Genomic DNA, 19,712 nt, shown 5'->3' on the forward strand with positions numbered 1-19,712 from the left:
ATTTGGTGAAGCGATGCGATGCCCTTCCACAAATTATATTTTTTAATTTTTACGATTTATTCTATAAAAAATTTGTTTTAAGCAGTTTTTTTATTCTTTGGTTCATAAAAAATTAGAAACCCCTTTTAATAAAATTTCTACTATCAATTTTATCTACACATGATGATGAGTTTGCAATTGCATGCATCGTTTGGCAATGGTTTGTACCCCAACCCAAACAGACACCACGCACACTATATACACCCACCATTCCTCAAAATTTCATCATCACCACATACACTTTTATACACACAGAGTTGCATACCCCAATTGAGGAACGAGGAAGAAGAAAAATGGCTGGAAAAAGTTATTGCAATGTTATTTTAATTTTTTTCTTCATGGCATCCTTTTTTGTGATGCTTTATGTTCCGAATGTTATGGGCGATGTGCGTGCACCTCCATTTCTTGTGTTGGTGATAATTCCGGTGGTGCTCCTGGCCATACTCCTTTCTCTGATCATCAAGTGCGCCTAAGTGGTGATCGCTTAGCTAGCTATAGAGTGATTTCTCTTATATTTTGTAATGAATAAACAATCCATTGTGATTGTATGGTTGCTGGAATTTGTAGTGTGTGACATTTTTGGTGTTCAATGAATTTGATTTAAGTTTCATTTGTTAATTATGATCCCGTTATAATAAATAACTGTACAACAAATCTCAATTTACCTCCCAGGATGGTGAAAAAACTGGCAGTTGGATGGGTTGTTTCGTCATAGAGATCGCGAGTAGTACTCATACTGCGCCAAGAAGTAATGGTAATGCGCTGTTTGTTAAGGAGGTGATACTAATTTATACTATTATGTAGGGGTAACACACCATTTCAAAACACACATTTCCTTTTTTGGTAGCTGGAAAATTAATAGTAAAGAGAAGTTGGTCGAATAATGCAAAGCTTTACATGGGACTTATGAAATGAAATGGGCTATTATTATTTAATTAACCACATCATTAATTTTACAAATTAATATATGATTGTTATTAAGTGATTGGACTCACATACAAGTGAATGAAAATCCATATATATACGACAGAATCATACCAAATTTACTCCCGGACATGGGCCTAAAGCCCTAAAATAGAGCACAGGGTTTGTATGAAGGTGAGCACAAGGAGTATAAATGCAGCAATAGTAGAAGCAACCTTCCATGGAGTGTTGAAATAGTCGCGCTTCAGTGTCGCTTTCCAACTGTTCCAAGGGATCTTGCTGTATGCATTCAGCCTTTTACAGATACTCAAGTAATAATATGGCGGCCCAAAGCCAACGTCTTTGTTAATTTTGCTAAATAGAACTGACACATCTTTGCCACTGCCTAACATGGTAGATATGATTCCATGGTCAATGAGCAAATCTGCGTCCTTTGAAGTCCTGATCATGGACACCATGAGGAACACAAATTGAGAGATATACTTTTCGGTGTCATGGCATTGCTCGAAGGCAATCATGTTCCTGAACAAAGTTTCTGTCCAATCATCTACTACAAAATTCGGAATCCGCAGACACCCATTGTTGAATTCTATGTCAAGTAAGGAGGTAGCACTGCTTGTTGTCCACATCATTGTCTCGAACTTAACTCCAGCCTCCTCCAGTGCTGTCACACTTGGTGGGATTTCATTGAGGCTATTATTTGTATTGTTCTGGTTTTGCCACCCCGCATTTGAAGGCAAGTAGTACCATCTCATAAAATCAACAAAATGTTTCACTTCATAAAAGGAAACATGATGGGGAAACTGGTCGATTCTCACGAGATGTTTGAAGAATTTGTGCGTAAGGTTTGCAAAGGACAGATGATCATGATGACTGGTCATTTGCTCATACAATCCCTTGAGCAGGAAGAAGGGGAGCTGATTTTCGATCAACATCATGTCATGCCAAACGTCTTCAATCAACTTGGGCTTGCGGTATATCGGATCACAAGTGTCGATGTATTCCGGAAAGTGATGCCTAAGCATCAGCTCCAAAACAAAAATTGCATCCACCAGCATCATGAACACAAAGAAATCACTGCTTAGCTCAATGGGTTGAACATAATAACTCCTGGCTTTTGCTTCCCACCCTCTCACAACTCCAACACAATGGTCTAAGTTGAGCCTGCTTCGACCCAAAAAGGCCTCCACGTAGCTGGGCTTGTACTTTTGCATGTAAAACAAACTTTGGTCTTTTTGGTGGAAAGGTCCGATTGCGACCACCCGAGGTTTGTAGAACTCTTCATTCCCTTTGCGAAATCTGTCTGGGACTTTGTAGATGCAGCAGTACTCAGACTGCAGCGCAGGTGTGCCTTGGACCAGTGCCTCTATGATAATCGCCACCAGATCGCGCGAATCTTGATCAGTACTTATGCGTCCAGCGTTGCTTGATTGGGTTGATGTTGCACCTGGCAATATATGCACCCCTGGCAATATATGCGCGCATTCTACCACCTATCATCGTGTGTATGGCAAATTGGCAATTCAGATTTCGGATAGTATAGTTTTTTCCTTAAAACAGGATAGTACTTATGGATCCAACATTGACTTTGTGCAAAACAATGAAAACGGAGTTGAAAAGAAGCAGGCAAACAAAATCTCTCTCAAAAAAACGACTTTCTAAACTCCGGGATTTTAATGTAAATTCTAAATTATTTTTCCACCCTCTTTTATTAATTATTTTATATCTAAATCAACTTTGGTTCACTTATTTTATACTTAGTTTAATTTTGATCAACGATTTTTTTAAAATTATTATTTTAAATTCTTTTAGTTGTGTTTTCTTTAATTATAATTGAAGTATAAGTTATATTTCATCATTTCTTAGTTTTGAGAACCAATTTGAAATATTATAATAAAAAAGAATTGAAGTCTTGTGAAGTTTGAAATATTTGAAAATTTTTTAGGAAAAATTGTTAGTTTCAAGTACACTACTTTAAGACCAATTATCTTGAGTTTTAGAATTCCGATTTGAATGATTTTTTTATGGTTGAAAAGAGGAGATGCATAGTTTTAAAACAAATATATGTTTACTGAATTTGGTTGAGATTTAATAAGGTAAAAGATGAGATAAATTTGAGAAAACAAATTTGAACCTTTATTGAATAAGTAGAACAATTAGTGGACTAAAACCGAACTTAAAAAAGATTGTGGACCAAAACCTTTATTGATATTTGTATTTATATATCTTAGTGTTATATTAGTATTGTGATGGACTTGTTATATTTTGTTAGATTTTTTATTTTTTATTTTTAACCCAAAGTGGAGGCTTAGTGTATTCTTTTTTTTTAAAAAAAAAATCTATATTATATGTATATTCGGTGTATAATTTTTTTGTATTGAAGTGTTTATATGTCGATATGAATTCGTAACAAATTAATATTTTTTGAATTGGATACATGAATCATGAAATTTCATCAATAAAAACATTCAAAATTAGAAGTAATAAATGCCTCAAATCATGGATATTTAAATATTGCTCAAATTAGAACAATGACATTTTTTGTAAATATCTACAAATTCATGCCTAAATCATTATCTGACGTGAAAAAAAAAAATCATCACAAACATTATTTACCTATTGGGCGTACTCTAAAATAGAGTATTGAAAATTGAGATATATCTAAAGGACTCATATTATAATCAAATAAGTTGAGATTATATATAGTCGAATAGATTGATCTGAAAAATGTTAAAGTCTAATAGATATTTGAGATTGTAATTGGTATGAGAATTATTCTGTTCCAAAAATCATAAAGGTAATGGTTTCGATAAACTAATTAAAATTCTCTAACGTTCATAAAAATGGGTCATTTTAAGAAAATTCCCGAATATAGATATTGAAGGATGAATCTTATGATTGTGAAAGATGTAGTGATACTAGCTAATACGAGGCAAACTTTGAGTACATGTGGAAAGAAAAGCTAGATCAACAAGACCATCGATGAAATGTTTCAACAATAATTGCTAAATATATACAGAAATTTTGTATCATACGAGTAAAAGACATGGAGCTTACCCGATGGTGAGGATTTGGTTCATCACTAGATGAATCCGTCGACGTCGATGAATCCATCGTCGTTAGATAATATTTCCAGGCAGCCCTTTCGACAATCTGTGTAGCTAACTGATTATTTAATGCCTATATATATACACAATGGAAAGGCCCATACTATTGTTCTTTGACCCTGTTACAAGAAATTCATAAAGTATCATCCAAGTATTCTTCATTACAAAAGTAATCTTCAATTCGTAAGCTGCTCCTGTTCAAGCCATGATGTTCAAAGTAAAAGGATAAAGTTCCCTCATAGTATTCTTTTTTTGAAACATAGGAGGTCGTAATTAATCCATATTTAGGGGAAAAAAATCCTCTGTACACAATAATAGGGCCTATGTTCTTCTTAGACCTTGTAAATCCATGTATTCAGTACGTATAAGAAAAGAGAAGGGATCATTTTGCAAGCTGTTTACCATTCAAGCCATGGAGAAGAACTTCTATGTATAATAAATATAAATCCCCTCTTCTCATGATTGTGATGTCACGTTACTATATTTGTACAGTACAATACGTAATGTTGTTTGTTGAGAATGTGATAGACCATCATACAACAGTAACACACTCCAAAAGACACATTTTTCTCATTTGATAGCTGAAAAACAAAATAGTAAAAGGAACTTGTACCAAATAATGCGAAGCTTTAAATTTGGGACTAGTATTATTCCCATTTGGTCTTTACACTAACAATCCTAAAATATATTCCCCTTAACCATTCTTCTTGTGCACTTCCCTCAACAATCATACTTCCAAAGGGAATATTGAGATTCTTCTACGCCAGATCTTTACCGGTATCTCTTTCAAAAATATTATATTAATTAACTTAAGTATCATAGATATATATACTAGTAGTTTAGGCGTAGAACAACCTTTTGACATGCACAGAAATGTGTCTCAAGAGTTAGTATATAAGTAAACATCAAACTTACCTCATTACGTCGAAGATTTGGCTGATCAGATGATGTCATTAATTTATTTAAGATGTAATTAATTATCAAGAAGCCCGTGGGTTAATCAGTACTGGATTATGTTAATGCCTTTATATATATAGCCAGGGAGTGAAAACGGTACCCACATGGTTCTTTGCCCTTGTTACAAGAAATTAACAGATATTCTTCATTTCAATTTCTGCTTCCCATTGAAGTATAGAACTGAAGTTTCCACATTTGCCCAAAAAGAAAAAAGTAAAGTAACCTCTTATTCTCTTTTTTTTTTTTTTTTTTTATTGCAATTTTTTATGGAAGGAAGTGAAATTTCATGTCATGGATTTCATTTGATGCAGCCTAATGACCAGCTTCAGCCTAGCTTAAGGCATAAACTTGGTCGACTGGATGGACAGGTTCATGACATTTTAGACTCTCTTGGTTCAATATTGGCCAACTTCTTTCAACCATGTTTTCATATGAGATTAGTCACTATTAAGGGACCGTATGGAAAATTTTTATTTTTGTTTTTAATTAAATGAAAAGAAAAAAAGGAAAGGATCAATGCATGAGAAACAGATCGAACAAGAAAATTGCAGTACGGTTTTGTCATGCATTCACATTTGGGCTAGTCTACTTTCACTTGAAAATTGCAATATCCATGTGGGTCACAGAATCCTAACATCCAATATATCAATATCCAAAGTGTTTTTCCATTGAATTACCAAAAAAAATAAATAAATAAATAACTGTACAACAAATCTCAATTTACCCCCCAGGATGGTGAAGAAACTGGCAGTTGGATGGGTTGTTTTCGTCATAGAGATCGCAAGTAGTACTCATACCATGTACAAATGATAGCTTTACATGGGACTTATGAAATGAAATTATGGCTTTAACCACATCATTAATTGTACAAATGATTGTTATTAAGTGATTGGACTCACATACAAGTGAATGAAAATCCATATATATACGACAGAATCATACCAAATTTACTCCCGGACATGGGCCTAAAGCCCTAAAATAGAGCACAGGGTTTGTATGAAGGTGAGCACAAGGAGTATAAATGCAGCAATAGTAGAAGCAACCTTCCATGGAGTGTTGAAATAGTCGCGCTTCAGTGTCGCTTTCCAACTGTTCCAAGGGATCTTGCAGTATGCATTCAGCCTTTTACAGATACTCACGTAATAATATGGCGGCCCAAAGCCAACGTCTTTGTTAATTTTGCTAAATAGAACTGACACATCTTTGCCGCTGCCTAACATGGTAGATATGATTCCATGGTCAATGAGCAAATCTGCGTCCTTTGAAGTCCTGATCATGGACACCATGAGGAACACAAATTGAGAGATATACTTTTCGGTGTCATGGCATTGCTCGAAGGCAATCATGTTCCTGAACAAAGTTTCTGTCCAATCATCTACTACAAAATTCGGAATCCGCAGACACCCATTGTTGAATTCTATGTCAAGTAAGGAGGTAGCACTGCTTGTTGTCCACATCATTGTCTCGAACTTAACTCCAGCCTCCTCCAGTGCTGTCACACTTGGTGGGATTTCATTGAGGCTATTATTTGTATTGTTCTGGTTTTGCCACCCCTCATTTGAAGGCAAGTAGTAGCATCTCATAAAATCAACAAAATGTTTCACTTCATAAAAGGAAACATGATGGGGAAACTGGTCGATTCTCACGAGATGTTTGAAGAATTTGTGCGTAAGGTTTGCAAAGGACAGATGATCATGATGACTGGTCGATTCAAAAAATCTATATTATATGTATATTCGGTGTATAATTTTTTTGTATTGAAGTGTTTATATGTTGATATGAATTCGTAACAAATTAATGTTTTTTGAATTGGATACATGAATCATGAAATTTCATCAATAAAAACATTCAAAATTATGAGTAATAAATGCCTCAAATCATGGATCTTTAAATATTGCTCAAATTGAAACAATGACATTTTTTGTAAATATCTACAAATTCATACCTAAATCATTATCTGACGTGAAAAAAAAAATCATCACAAACATTTATTTACCTATTGGGCGTACTCTAAAATAGAGTATTGAAAATTGAGGTATATCTAAAGGACTCATATTATAATCAAATAAGTTGAGATTATATATAGTCGAATTAATAGATTGATCTGAAAAATGTTAAAGTCTAATAGATATTTGAGATTGTAATTGGTATGAGAATTATTCTGTTCCAAAAATCATAAAGGTAATGGTTTCGATTAACTAATTAAAATTCTCTAACGTTCATAAAAATGGGTCATTTTATGAAAATTCCCAAATATAGATATTGGAGGATGAGTCTTATGATTGTGAAAGATGTAGTGATACTAACTAATACGAGGCAAACTTTGAGTACATGTGGAAAGAAAAGCTAGATCAACAAGACCATCGATGAAATGTTTCAACAATAATTGCTAATATATACAGAAATTTGTATCATACGAGTAAAAGACATCAAGATTACCCGTTGGAGATTTGGTTGACGTCTAGATGATTGGCTTGGTGTTACACCAACACATTCAATATTTCTATCAGGTTCTGCATCTAGCGATATATGCGAAAGACCTTTTAGCTGTGTACAAAACAATGAAAACGGGGATGAAACGAAGCAGGCAAACAAAATCTTTCTCAAAAAACGACTTTCTAAAGTCCGGGATTTTAATGAAAATTCTAAATTATGTCTTCACCCTCATTTACTACATAATTAAACTAACCTCAAGGACTTAATGATAACTGCACAATTTTTTTCAATATAAACAAAATTGTATTTATGCAAACCTATTGATGACATAGGTTCCAAACTGAACGACAAACTGTATATATGAAGCATACATCCTCAAATTAGACCTCACGACATCTCTATAAATTGTGCATGGCACACTAACAATCTTAAAAATACTCCTAAACAATTCTTTTTGTGATTTTCCCCCTAACTATATATGGAGGTAAATGTAATTTCAAATGATTATACTTTTGTATTTGGGCGTTGGTTTATTCATTATTCACATGTAACAATAAAACAAAAGATATTTGTAATAAAAATATCATTTTATACGTTTTTAGGATTGATTGTTCAACAGTTTCACTGAGTTGTACTGAAACTATTCAACACTTAGTAATTAAAAAAGAAAAAAGACTATGATAGCTCAAATCATTAAAAGTGGACCAACTTGTATCTCCCTGTGGGCCGAATATACGTTTTGTCCATAGGGCCAGGTTTAAACAAAAAAAAAACACACTTTTATAATCTATTTTTTTTATGAAATGGCCAAATACATTGAGTTGATATTACAGTCAATATTATAATCAAATAAGTTGAGATTATATATAGTCGAATAGATCTGAAAAATGTTAAAAGTCTAATAGATATTTGAGATTGTAATTGGTATGAGAATTATTTCGTTCCAAAAAATCATAAACGTAATGATTTTGATTTACTAATTAAAATTCTTTAACGTTCATAAAAAGGGGTCAGTTTATGAAAATTCTCAAATATAGATGTTGGAAGATGAGTCTTATGATTGTGAAAGATGTAGTGATAGGCAAACTTTGAGTGCATGTGGAAAGAGATGAACAAGACAATCGATAAAATTTTTCAACAATAATTGCTAAATATATACAGAAATTTTGTATCATACGTGTAAAAGACATGAAGCTTACCGGAAGGTAAGGATTTGGTTCATGACTAGATGAATCCATCTTCGTTAGATAATATTTCCAGGCAGCCCTTTCGACAATCTGTGTAGCGAACTGATTATTTTAATGCCTATATATATACACAATGGAAAGGCCCAAACTATTGTTCTTTGACCCCGTTACAAGAAATTCATGAAGTATCATCCAAGTATTCTTCATTACAATAGAGAAGGTTTCTTCGCAAGATGCTCCTGTTCAAGCTGTGATCGATGTTTCAAGGAAAAGTATAAAGTTCCCTCATAATATTCTTTTTTTTTTTTCTTTTCTTTTTTTTGAAACATAGGATGATAGGAGGTGGGAATTAATCAATCTTTAGGCGGAAAAAAAATCCTCTGTACACAATAATAGGGCCTATGCTCTTCTTAGACCTTGTAAATCCATGTATTCATCATAAGAAAACAGAAGGGATCATTTTGCAAGCTGCTTACCATTCAAGCCTTGGAGAAGAACTTCTATGTATAATAAACATGAATCTCTCTTCTCATGCTTGTGATGTCACGTCACTATCTCTATACAATACGGTAATATTGTTTGTTGAAAATGTGATAGACTATTGTACAAAAATAACACTCCAAAAGACACATTTTTCTCATTTGGTAGTTGGAAAACAAATAGTAAAAAGAACTTGTAGGAAATAATGCAAAGCTTTACATGGGACATGAAATGAAATGGCCTATTATTAGTTAAAAACATCATTAATTGTACAAAGAATACCAAATGAAAGCTAGTGCCTCGTTTCAAAACAGGCCTGACAACTATGATCTATCTACCGCTTCTGTTCACCCCAGGTCTTACTCTCAAAAAATTCATTCAGCATCAACTCAATATTCTCAGCACTGAACTTGATATACTTCTGAGGGTTTTTACCACTCTCGATCATAGGCCTGCCACACAAAAACCACATCCATATTAATGCTGAAAAATAAAACACAAGAAATTATAAACTTTACATGCACAAATATGAGATAACATGCCCGAAACGTTTGACGAATGATCTGTAAGCAGGCAAAAGAACTTCAGCAACAGCCAGCCTCAGAGACTCTCGCAACTCGCTGTCAGGAATTGTCCACTGAGATTGCCTTTGATGAAGCTCCTCAAATTGGGCGTTGAAGGTCTTGAACCGATCTTTCACCATTGCTCTTGAAAGTCCACTGCTGCCAGTATCAGGTGCAACTACACCACCACCACCTGATGAATTTAAGCCCTGGACGGTAAGACACTGCAGAATCTGCATATGAAATAAAAATAATAATTAGCACAGCAGCTGAGAATGATTTTCAACTATCATCCCCAGTAGAGGGAAGAACAAGTTTGATCAAAGAAACAAAACCTTTGCCCAAGAAATCCTCTTATACTGATTTGCATGCTGCTGCACAATCCTTCGGTGTATCTGCACCCAGTCATCCCCCAACAAATCCTTTGCTTCTGACCTACGTATAATTACTGCAAATCACATACTAGCATGCAGATAGGAACAGTATCTTTTAAAGAGCAAGATAAATATAGCACAAACCTCCGCACAGATCTCACTATATAGTGAATGTTGTTCATGAGAAATAACTGAGTCAGTGCAGGATCTTTATACTGCTTTGATTTGCCATCCAGGTTATTCTGAAGAGCCTGCATAATCCTTGTAGTTACAGTTGCTAACTGAGAATCCGAATCACCACCATCAAACTCTTGAAAAAGTTGATTCAATGTAGACTGATAACTGCGAACATATAAAAGAGTCAGATGTGTAGTGTTTGCACAGTTATTGTCAAAAAAGGCCAGGAGACAAGAAATAAAAACAAATTTGCAACTGGGGGTAAAGGATGAAATATAAAAAGGCAATAACTTAGCTAATAGAAATTTTAGATGAAATGGATATTATTGTATTGATGAACTTGAAAAGTTAAATACTACCCTCATAACGTCAGAATGGAGACAAACCATCCACGTAACTAACAATACAATAAAGCAGAAGACTTTACCAAAGGCTATGTGGTCAAACAACTGATAGGGTTTATCAGATCATCCACAGAGACATCAGTAATCATGAGAATTCCAAAGTTATATTTGAAGTTTCTCACACACACACACGCACACACACACACACATATATACAAGCTACTCAAACAGGGAACCCAAGAGCAAGGAGCAGAAAGCAGAGGAATCACTACTTACTCAAAGAGAAACTTTACATAGTTGATCACATAGCTTGTCAAAGGATGGACAGTTCCATCAAGAACAGCGGTTTTCGTGGCATCTTTTTCAACAGCTTCTTCAAAATCACCAAAGGTTTCTTGGGCTGTCTGAGCTAGACGCTTTGTCAAACTCAATGCAGATTCCTTCATTTCCAAGCAAGCTTTACTTGCAAAATGTATTTCAATCTGAAAAATAATATCTATGAACTTTTAATTAAACCATCAATTCTTTTTTCTTTTTTTTTCAAAGAACTAAACAAACATTTGATCAACATATAAAGATAAAAACTAGCATTCTATGACACCATCAATTCATGGAACCAAACAAATATCATGAGCTCCTAAATTTCTTTAAGAGTTTTAGTTCCCTTGCAAGATTAATTTCCATATGGATTCTGTTTGCCACTATTACACTTACCACCATGTTACCACTTTTCTATATTTTGGCCTTCAATTTACTCCACTGATCACCTTATAGATCATACACATGACTTTGTTAATCTAAATGCTAGTTCTTGAAGAGTTTCAAGTAGTTTCAGACCTCTTCCAAAGTTACACAATTCAACCATGATTTTAAGAAACCATTATTAAGGTTCTAACAAGAATTTATATCATTATAATAGCATCATTTTCACATTGATATTGAAGCCAACACCACAGTAAACACAACAGAACATAACCAGAGCTTTTGCAAGATGAAGAGTGAGAAAGGGTTTAAAGACTCTTCACTGAGCATAAAACCAGAGCTTTTGAAAGATGGAAATAATGCATTTGGTAAAGTTATATGTTTTGCCCCAAATTACACAACTTTAAAAACGTTTTCTCCAACTTGTTGAAGTGCATTCAACAAAAAGAGCTGGTGCATCAAGCTAGTAACCGCGTTTGTGTGTCCATTATCAATTCAAAAAATTAATTGCCCATATGTTTATATCCAACAGGATTTAAATACTTGTCATCAATCCCTATATGATCTCCCAGGATATATCTCAAGCAACTCTCAAGAATTTCAGCTATGTAAACAACCAACAATGTTCCAAACAAATTTGTAATCATGGATGGTCTAGTTTTATGCAACTACTAAAATTTTGCAAACCTCTGACTGAAGTTCTCGCATTATCTCATACATGTCTAATAGCACAAATAGTTTTTCAGGTGACCTCTTGCTTCTGGCAATAGCCTCCCCAAAACTAAGGAGCACAGAAACACTGTTAGCAGTAACTTCAGCAAAACATGGATCTCTAAGCGATTCAGCACTTTCAAATATTTGATCACATATTTTCTTTTCTCCAGTAAACAGCAGTTTTACCTGTTTGAAGCAGTGTAGCATTGTTTAGAAAATAATAATAATGTGTGAAATAAAAACTAAAAAAACGACAACCAAAAAACAAAAAGATTTAGAATCAATTGAGGCGAAAAATAAAATAAATCCTTACAGCTATCCGCATATAATGTATCCAATTCCCAATCTTAGCCTCTAAAACCTCCCACTGCATTTTCTGGACATCATCTTTACTAAGTCTCTCCACACCTAGTTTCCTCAGACTCTGCTCCAAAACTCCAGCACGTGTGTCCCTGAGAGATAAAGAGCATTGTTATCAGTTTATGAATTATACGTGATAGCGAAGATTACAAAGTTTAAATCGCATGCACTATACCAAACTCAACCAAGTCTTAAATGCAAAAAAGTGGGGTTGGCTACAGGAATACTTTTTCTCCAGTTTTCACTATATAGGGTCGTATCCTCCATTACATCTTTGATAGTCATGTAACAAAGAAAAAGACCAAACGAAATCGTTCGTATATGTATTCAAAGAATAATAGTAAAAACGCGTAAACTCTCCTCCATCTTGTTTCTTCTTTTAATAGTGTTCTTTACTGAGAGAAGGTGATTTATATGATAAATCCTTAAATGAAAAACCAGTGAATCAGTTGTGTTGCTAAAAAGTTCAATGGACTATTTCCATCAAATCAAGGTCAAAACATGACTAGGTATAGAATATATTCATGGCTTAGATGTAATTTATGTCTGCACATACATGATAGGAAGTTATTATGTTTATCATTTTGACCTATATATTATTGAGAAGAAAATCGACTCAATCTCAGTCAGCATCAGGTGTTCAGAGACAGAAGATAAAATTGGCAAGTATTTGCTAACTCATCCCAATCATAAGGGAGAGAGGTGAGAGAAACTGCATGAAGAAAAATTCTAGTATATTCTACTTCAATGAAGAACATAAAATTTGATCACAAATGAACAACAATGTTAAGCAAAGGGTGCAACATAAGATTAACCCGGCAGCAGAAAAAGAAAAAGAAAATCACCTGTAGATTCTAAATAGCTGTTGCTGATGACCAGCTAGAACCATTTGCTGAGCTAGATCATGCAGCAACGGCAGAACCCTTGGGGGAATAAGAGTTAGTGGTGTGTAAACGACAGGCTGCAAGCTTTTTCCGTGGTGTTCCTTTCCACTACCATCATTTTTCTTCCCAGCTGGGTCGGATGATGGCCGAAGAGAGTCGGGAAGACAATCAAATAAACGATCAGGTTCCACAGGCTTGCTGAAATACAAAATAGAAAAACTTACTTGAGGGGCTATAATCTATGAGATTGAATTCGACAAAAAAGAAACCAATTTAAAGTTTTGAATTTCCAGATTAAGTACCATGTAGAGACAGAGTACTAAGTTAACAGACAAGTTGTTAGCAGCAAAACCGAACCTGTAATTCGTAAGCAACTGCCTAAACTCATCTTCAAGCTTTGAGATGGCTTTTAGTAGCAAGTTATTGGCATGATTAAGCACCGGGTGGCCATCACCAATCTTCAAACTTTTTTTGCCGCTGAAGAAGTTGATAGTGCTTCTCAACTGATCAATTGCTTCCAAATAGCTTTCGAGGTCCTCGTGTGGCCCTCTCAGTATTTTAGCCTCTGCCTAAACGAATACCAGCTACAGTTGCCAATCAAATTCTTCCTATAACAAACAAGTTCAAAATTGCTCTGCATTGCTGAAAGTGAAAGAGAGCTAAGCTAACCTTGCGCGAGAGGTCGAATTGCCCCAATATAACCTCTGCAGCCTTCAATGTCTTATCAATGTTCTCATGCGCCTTCCGAATCGAATGCGTTCTTATCTACCACACCAACCACCAATCAATCCCGAAAACACACAAAGAAAATTGAAGCAAATCAGAATCCCAAAATTCGCTAAATTAAATCAAAACCGTGAAGCAGATCTCATCAGCTCGACAGCTCTAGCTAGCTCCATTTGCATAAATGTGAAAAAAGCAGAGATTCACCGAAAGAGACGTAAGCACCGAAACACGACACGACACGACATGGAACGAAACGAAACGCACCGTACGATTGTGAGATATACGTAGGAAAAGTATTACATTTTCGAAAGGTGATGAAGACTCAACCAAACAAGCAGAGAAAAAAAAACAGAGAGAGAGAGAGAGGGAGGGGTGACCTGAGTGGGACGCATGGCGGTCTCGAGGGCGGAGAGGCGGTGGTCGAAGGAGCCGAGAATGGCGACCATGTTGTCGGTGATGGTCTGGCTCTTCTGTAGCGCCTCTCTTATAGACGCTGCTCTCGCTCCCAAGGCCTCCATTGCCTGTGGAACCCCCACGGTTTAATCAAAGTTTCTCGCCGGATTTTCTCTCTCTGTCTGTGTGTTTGGCCGGAGAGAAAATGAAAAATGCGAAATGCGTGATTAAAAACTGGGGTTTGATGTTGTGCGGAGAAATTTGACGAGTTTGCGTAACTCGTTCATTTTCGTCCGTAGTCGAAGTGGCGACGCGAGGGACGAAGGTGGTTAGTTATAAGAAGGATCGTGTCTGTGGACGGATTCTCCATGTGCACAACATGTGGGGCCCAATCTCGTTCCTCTATACGTTGCTAGCATCATAATTTTTGCTCTCCCTTTCGTTACACTTTAACAACTTTTACTTTACCTTATACGCAAATTATACATATACTTGTGAATTTATAGTCATGGGCCTTCTCTCATAAGCACTGGAGTAATGAAGATTAGTTTCAAATTTGAATACTATACGATGATTGACTGACGATACATGATGTTTATTCTTTACTAAAACATCATTATATAGTTGTATATAGTGTCCATCAATTTATTTGGTGCGGCTTACCATAAATCGGGGCAAATTAGTTAAACTCGAGGTGTCGACCCAAGCTCGTGATGAGCCTGGAGTTAAGCCTGACCCATCTTCAATTAGAAATTATATTACTATTGTTGAGTTTTGAACCTTAAACCTCTTATCAATACTATTTAATACCAACTAAATTATAAGGCTTTGTAAAAGGCTTTAGTTAAATATATATAATTTAAAAGTAGGGAGGTTTTTCACTTTTTGCCTTTTTCATGAAGTGATAGGGAGCAAAACAAGTCATTAGTTAATTATTACAAACTTTTACACGAATTTTGAAGTGGATGAGATCCGTCGAGTAGTATCAGTTGGAGATAAAATTACACGTGTTTATGAATTGAACGAGATTCAAGCTAAGAAAATAATTGAATTTGCCCCGATCCATGTCAACCATTAACCAAGGCCCGTACCAACTCGCTCTCATTACCATCCCAACCTAGGCCAACATCTTTAAAAATAAAAATTGAGTTAGTAGATTTAAGGCCCAATTTAAAAAATAAACTGATAGGCTAGCTCACTCGTAAAAACAATTTAATACACCAGACTACTTTTTAGGTTTAATTAAGATAATTGGGCTAGACAGGCCAACCAACCTAATTATTAAATGAACATGTTCAAGCACAACACCAAGTACGACTGGGCTCATGTTGTACACCTCTAATTAATTATGATGTTATTAAACAAAAAAAATTACTCTAGAAAATGCCAAATCATAGCCCAATTGATAAAAACAACTCATACTCTAAAAGCTATTGCATCTCAGTCCACCTTTGAGTTGTCGGTCGGTCGACAATTAAAAAAAAAAATTTCAGTCCACCTGAGGGATCGACCACTAGGGAAATAGAGAGATCTACTGGAAAAAGGTTAACTAGCCCCGACAATGTAGTCGATCGATTGACAGCTAAAAAAAAATTCAAATTATTGTGTAGTATATCGATGCATACGATTGTCAACCAATACGTTACTTGCTAAGCTTGAGAAAAGAATCAAACTCATTTACGTTACAACGAGATTGAATCTTTTCTCGAACTTAGCAAGTAACGTATTAATTGGTTGACTAACGTATGCAATCTATTAAGCAAGAATTTGAAATAAAAATATATATGTCAAGTCGAGCAACATTGTGATTTAGAAAAAGAGAGAAAGAGAAAGTGGAAATTCATTTAAATCAAGAGCCCAGTTAGAAAATGGAAAATGAGAAAGGTTTATATCGTTTGGTAAGATTTTTTTTTTCTTTAGTCCAAATAATAATCAGAGATTCAGAATAGTAAAAAGAAAATTATGCATATATATCAGTCTATAAGAACAAGCTTTTCATTCCTAATATGGATTTTCTAAATACTTTATTTATTTCTACAAAGGCTAGGGAGAGCAAAGAAAGACCTACTTTCTAGACACATATTTCTTTAGGCCTACTGCACAGTACGTAAAAGGTAACTGACCTCTTATCCTACAATGGAGGTTTTATTCTATCATTTTAAGAAACAAGACCACTTTATAGCAAAGAAAGGTGCCAAGCTCAATAAGTCCAGTCTTGAGGTAAACCAACATCAGAATGAAGGTGGTGATAGTTCTCCCCATTGCCCATCAAACCAACTCTTTCGATAAGGTTCCTTTGTTGGATGCCTTTAATCTCTTGCCTATTTCTCAACCCTGCCATTCAATATAAAACCCAAAAGGGGAAACCATCAATGGAAGAAATATTGACATCAAAGTCACCCAAATTTAGTTTCTAATTTTAAAATAACTATTTTTCCTTTTAAAAAAGAAAAAAAGAAATCAACTTTACCGGATTGCCAAATCTGTCCTCTAAAGGAGTTTGGAGCCAATTCTTTTATGGTGCATTTGGATAGAGAAAAAAATTTAGAATTTAAACAAAACTCAACATTTAATAAATTACATGTTCTAATTTCCTTATTTGGGTCCATAAACACAGAATTTTGTAAATTCTATATGGAAAAAAACTTGGAATTTGAAGACTGTAAATTCCAAGTTTAAATTCCACCTACATTGGTGTTATTTTCAAAATTTCAATTTTTATAAAAAAGAAAAAGTCGTGTCCACCCATCACATTGCCAAATAATCACAATACCACTACCACCATGCCGCCACCATCACCACCATTGCCACCGCCAACGTCGTTGCCGCCGCCACCATCACCTCAACAATTGGCCACCACCACCACCTCCGCCGCCAACACCATTGTCGCCTCCACTACCACCGCCATTGTCGCCACCACCACAACCACCACCACCACCGTCGCTACCGCTACCACCACAACCACCGACACCACTACGAACCATCATCGCCGCCGCCACCACTGACATCGCCACCGCCACCGCCACCACCACCACCACCATCACCATCACCACCACCGATACTGACACCGCAGCCACCACCGCCAATCCCCCAATTTTCACTGCCACCATTTATTCCACCGCCCGTGGGCCATCACCCCTACTACCATCGTCAACTGACCACAAGCATCATTTTTATTGTTGACACCATGCATCACCATCACTATCACTCTTTTATAAAACTACTATAAATTCTATATTTAAATTCTATTATGATTATATTTATCAAAACAAGAGAATTTACAAATTCTAAAATTTTAAATTTCGTCATTTGTGAATTCCTTAATAATTTCAAACTACTTCATCCAAACGCACCATTAGTTATATTAAAATGGATCGAACACTTGATATTCCCAATTTTAACTCATTGTCTCACTACTCTCTCTTCCACTGAAGCTCAAAGTTTATTCAAGTCTTGTAAATTTCTTATCCTACATACAACAATGACTTGATATTTTTTTCTTTAAAAATAGCTACTCTTTATTATGGTAACTAACTTTTGGCTATTTTTGTCAAAAATCGAGAGCATATGAAATACCATACTCAACCCAAATGTTAAATTTTCAACTATAATTAAAATCTTCACTCATCCCAAGTCTCTAAACAAAAATAATTACAAGAAGTGAGTGAATGCATAAAATAGACACACCCATATAAATGACAGTCTCAAAATTTACCAAAAATGAACAAAAACAAAACTTGCACAGGACTGGGAAATTATTAGACAACTCACCCTGTTTCTTTTGTACCTCATGAGCAGCAGTGGTGGTGGTATTCAAAACCAGGGGATGAAACACGCCTGTGCCTCCAGAGATCCTCCCAAAACCGCCCAATAGTCCATTCCCACTTCCCTGAAATAGGATATGGCGCTTTTGCTCTCGTCTGTTCAAAGCCCTAGCCCTAGGTTCCAGCTGAAAGCTACCGACCTGCCCAAAAATGGCACCCCATGAACTACTCTTAAAACCCTGTAACCCTTTTCATTTATTAAAGCTGAAAAGCGAAAAGCTCTGAAAAGACAGACCCCAAGAGAGAAAAAGAGGAAAAATGGCAAACCCGGTTCGAGTTTTCCGTTTTTTTTAAAAAATTTGTTATACCTGAAGTTGAGCCGGTTTCAGAAGGTGGCAGTGGTGACAGAGTTCAGGCCCATAAAAGGTTGGACCATCTTGGAGACCATTGCTGAGGTTGAGATGCCTATGAGACAGAGAATCAAGCTGAGCGAACCGGACCGGCGGTCTGAACCGCTGCAACTAAACCCAGAAAAAAAAAAAACAATCACGAATAAACCATGTTAGAAGGGTCTAATAGAAAACAAGCTATCTGTGTGTAGAGAGAGAGAGAGAGAGAGAGAGAGAGAGAGAGAGAGAGAGAGAGAGAGAGAGAGAGAAGGACCTCAATGGGTGTATGTAGCGGAGGTTTTGGGAGGCTCTGAGTTGGACGTTGTTTGAGCAAAGGAAGAGCAGCGAAGTGCTGAGCGAAGTGGTTCATGGAATTGGGAAAATGGTGGTGGGGGTTAAGTTTGGAGGTGGAGGGTAATGGTACTTCGTTACGGAAGATATCAGAGGGAAGCCATAGCTCACCATCATCAAGATTTGGAGGAAACTCAGCCATATTTGCTTAATAATTAATGAAAAACCACCACAGAGAAACAGAGAAGGACTGTGAGAGAGAGAGAGAGAGAGAGAGAGAGAGAGAGAGTATTTCAAGGGACTGAAAGTGGGGTGGCCATCTGCTTACAAAATAACGTTCCAACTCTCTCTCTCTCTCTCTCTCTCTCTCTCTCTCTCTCTATTCTCTAAAGAAGAAACAGATATGTTACGGTCTGTTTGGTTTCTAATGAAAACGAGTTTTGGGAAAAGTAATTAAACGAGTTTTTCCTTGAAAATTTTACGAAAATCGTTTTACGACTAAACAAGCCCTTACAGATCGTTTGGGCTCTTCGCTCCAAGGCCCGTACCACTCTGCACACGCCAACATCCCATTTGGGCCGTATTAGTCGGCTCGTGGCGCTCCACTAGTCAGACGTTTTGCTCCTCACCCCTCAACGCAAAGCCTCTTTCATTCGTATCCGCGCGCGTAGGAAGCGAGAGAGTATTCGCTCCTCTGGGTCCGACACCTGGTATTGTGTTTGAGGTCAGTTACATAAAGAATAATGCTATTCTTACCACATTTTTTATACCACATTCTTATACCATCTCACGTGTCATTACTTTATTGGACAAAGTTTTTCTTTTTCTTTTTGGGTTTTTATTTTTATTTTTTAGTATCCAATGTATGAATGCCATGTAACAAAATAACAATCCTGTTATA

The 19,712-nt window shown here is 35.9% G+C and overlaps 4 protein-coding genes across 4 annotated transcripts; all 4 read right to left on the bottom strand.

Moving 5' to 3' along the window:
- Positions 1 to 1,100: 1,100 nt before the first annotated feature.
- LOC147282165 (UPF0481 protein At3g47200-like) lies at positions 1,101 to 4,105 on the bottom strand. Its single transcript, XM_086249104.1, has 2 exons — positions 4,021 to 4,105; positions 1,101 to 2,456 (listed from the first exon to the last, which is right to left on the bottom strand). The coding sequence occupies exons 1-2, from the start codon at positions 4,075 to 4,077 to the stop codon at positions 1,101 to 1,103; spliced, it is 1,413 nt and encodes a 470-aa protein (XP_086105230.1). The 5' UTR covers positions 4,078 to 4,105.
- Positions 4,106 to 5,983: 1,878 nt separating this feature from the next.
- LOC147282166 (UPF0481 protein At3g47200-like) lies at positions 5,984 to 8,701 on the bottom strand. The gene is made up of 3 exons (XM_086248182.1): positions 8,663 to 8,701; positions 7,467 to 7,574; positions 5,984 to 6,751 (listed from the first exon to the last, which is right to left on the bottom strand). Exons 1-3 carry the CDS (start codon positions 8,699 to 8,701, stop codon positions 5,993 to 5,995), a joined length of 906 nt encoding a protein of 301 aa, XP_086104308.1. The 3' UTR covers positions 5,984 to 5,992.
- Positions 8,702 to 9,464: 763 nt separating this feature from the next.
- EXO70A2 (exocyst subunit exo70 family protein A2) lies at positions 9,465 to 14,504 on the bottom strand. Its single transcript, XM_086247885.1, has 11 exons — positions 14,352 to 14,504; positions 13,918 to 14,013; positions 13,606 to 13,817; positions 13,210 to 13,446; positions 12,318 to 12,456; positions 11,978 to 12,190; positions 10,865 to 11,070; positions 10,212 to 10,409; positions 10,029 to 10,128; positions 9,673 to 9,926; positions 9,465 to 9,582 (listed from the first exon to the last, which is right to left on the bottom strand). The coding sequence occupies exons 1-11, from the start codon at positions 14,490 to 14,492 to the stop codon at positions 9,465 to 9,467; spliced, it is 1,914 nt and encodes a 637-aa protein (XP_086104011.1). The 5' UTR covers positions 14,493 to 14,504.
- Positions 14,505 to 16,567: 2,063 nt separating this feature from the next.
- On the bottom strand, positions 16,568 to 19,013 carry EDA12 (embryo sac development arrest 12). The gene is made up of 4 exons (XM_086249322.1): positions 18,795 to 19,013; positions 18,500 to 18,646; positions 18,139 to 18,331; positions 16,568 to 16,701 (listed from the first exon to the last, which is right to left on the bottom strand). The coding sequence occupies exons 1-4, from the start codon at positions 19,011 to 19,013 to the stop codon at positions 16,568 to 16,570; spliced, it is 693 nt and encodes a 230-aa protein (XP_086105448.1).
- Between the last annotated feature and the right edge of the window lie 699 nt (positions 19,014 to 19,712).

The sequence above is a fragment of the Dryas octopetala genome, chromosome 6 (assembly GCF_963921425.1).
Source record: "Dryas octopetala chromosome 6, drDryOcto1.1, whole genome shotgun sequence".
Lineage (NCBI taxonomy): Eukaryota > Viridiplantae > Streptophyta > Magnoliopsida > Rosales > Rosaceae > Dryas > Dryas octopetala.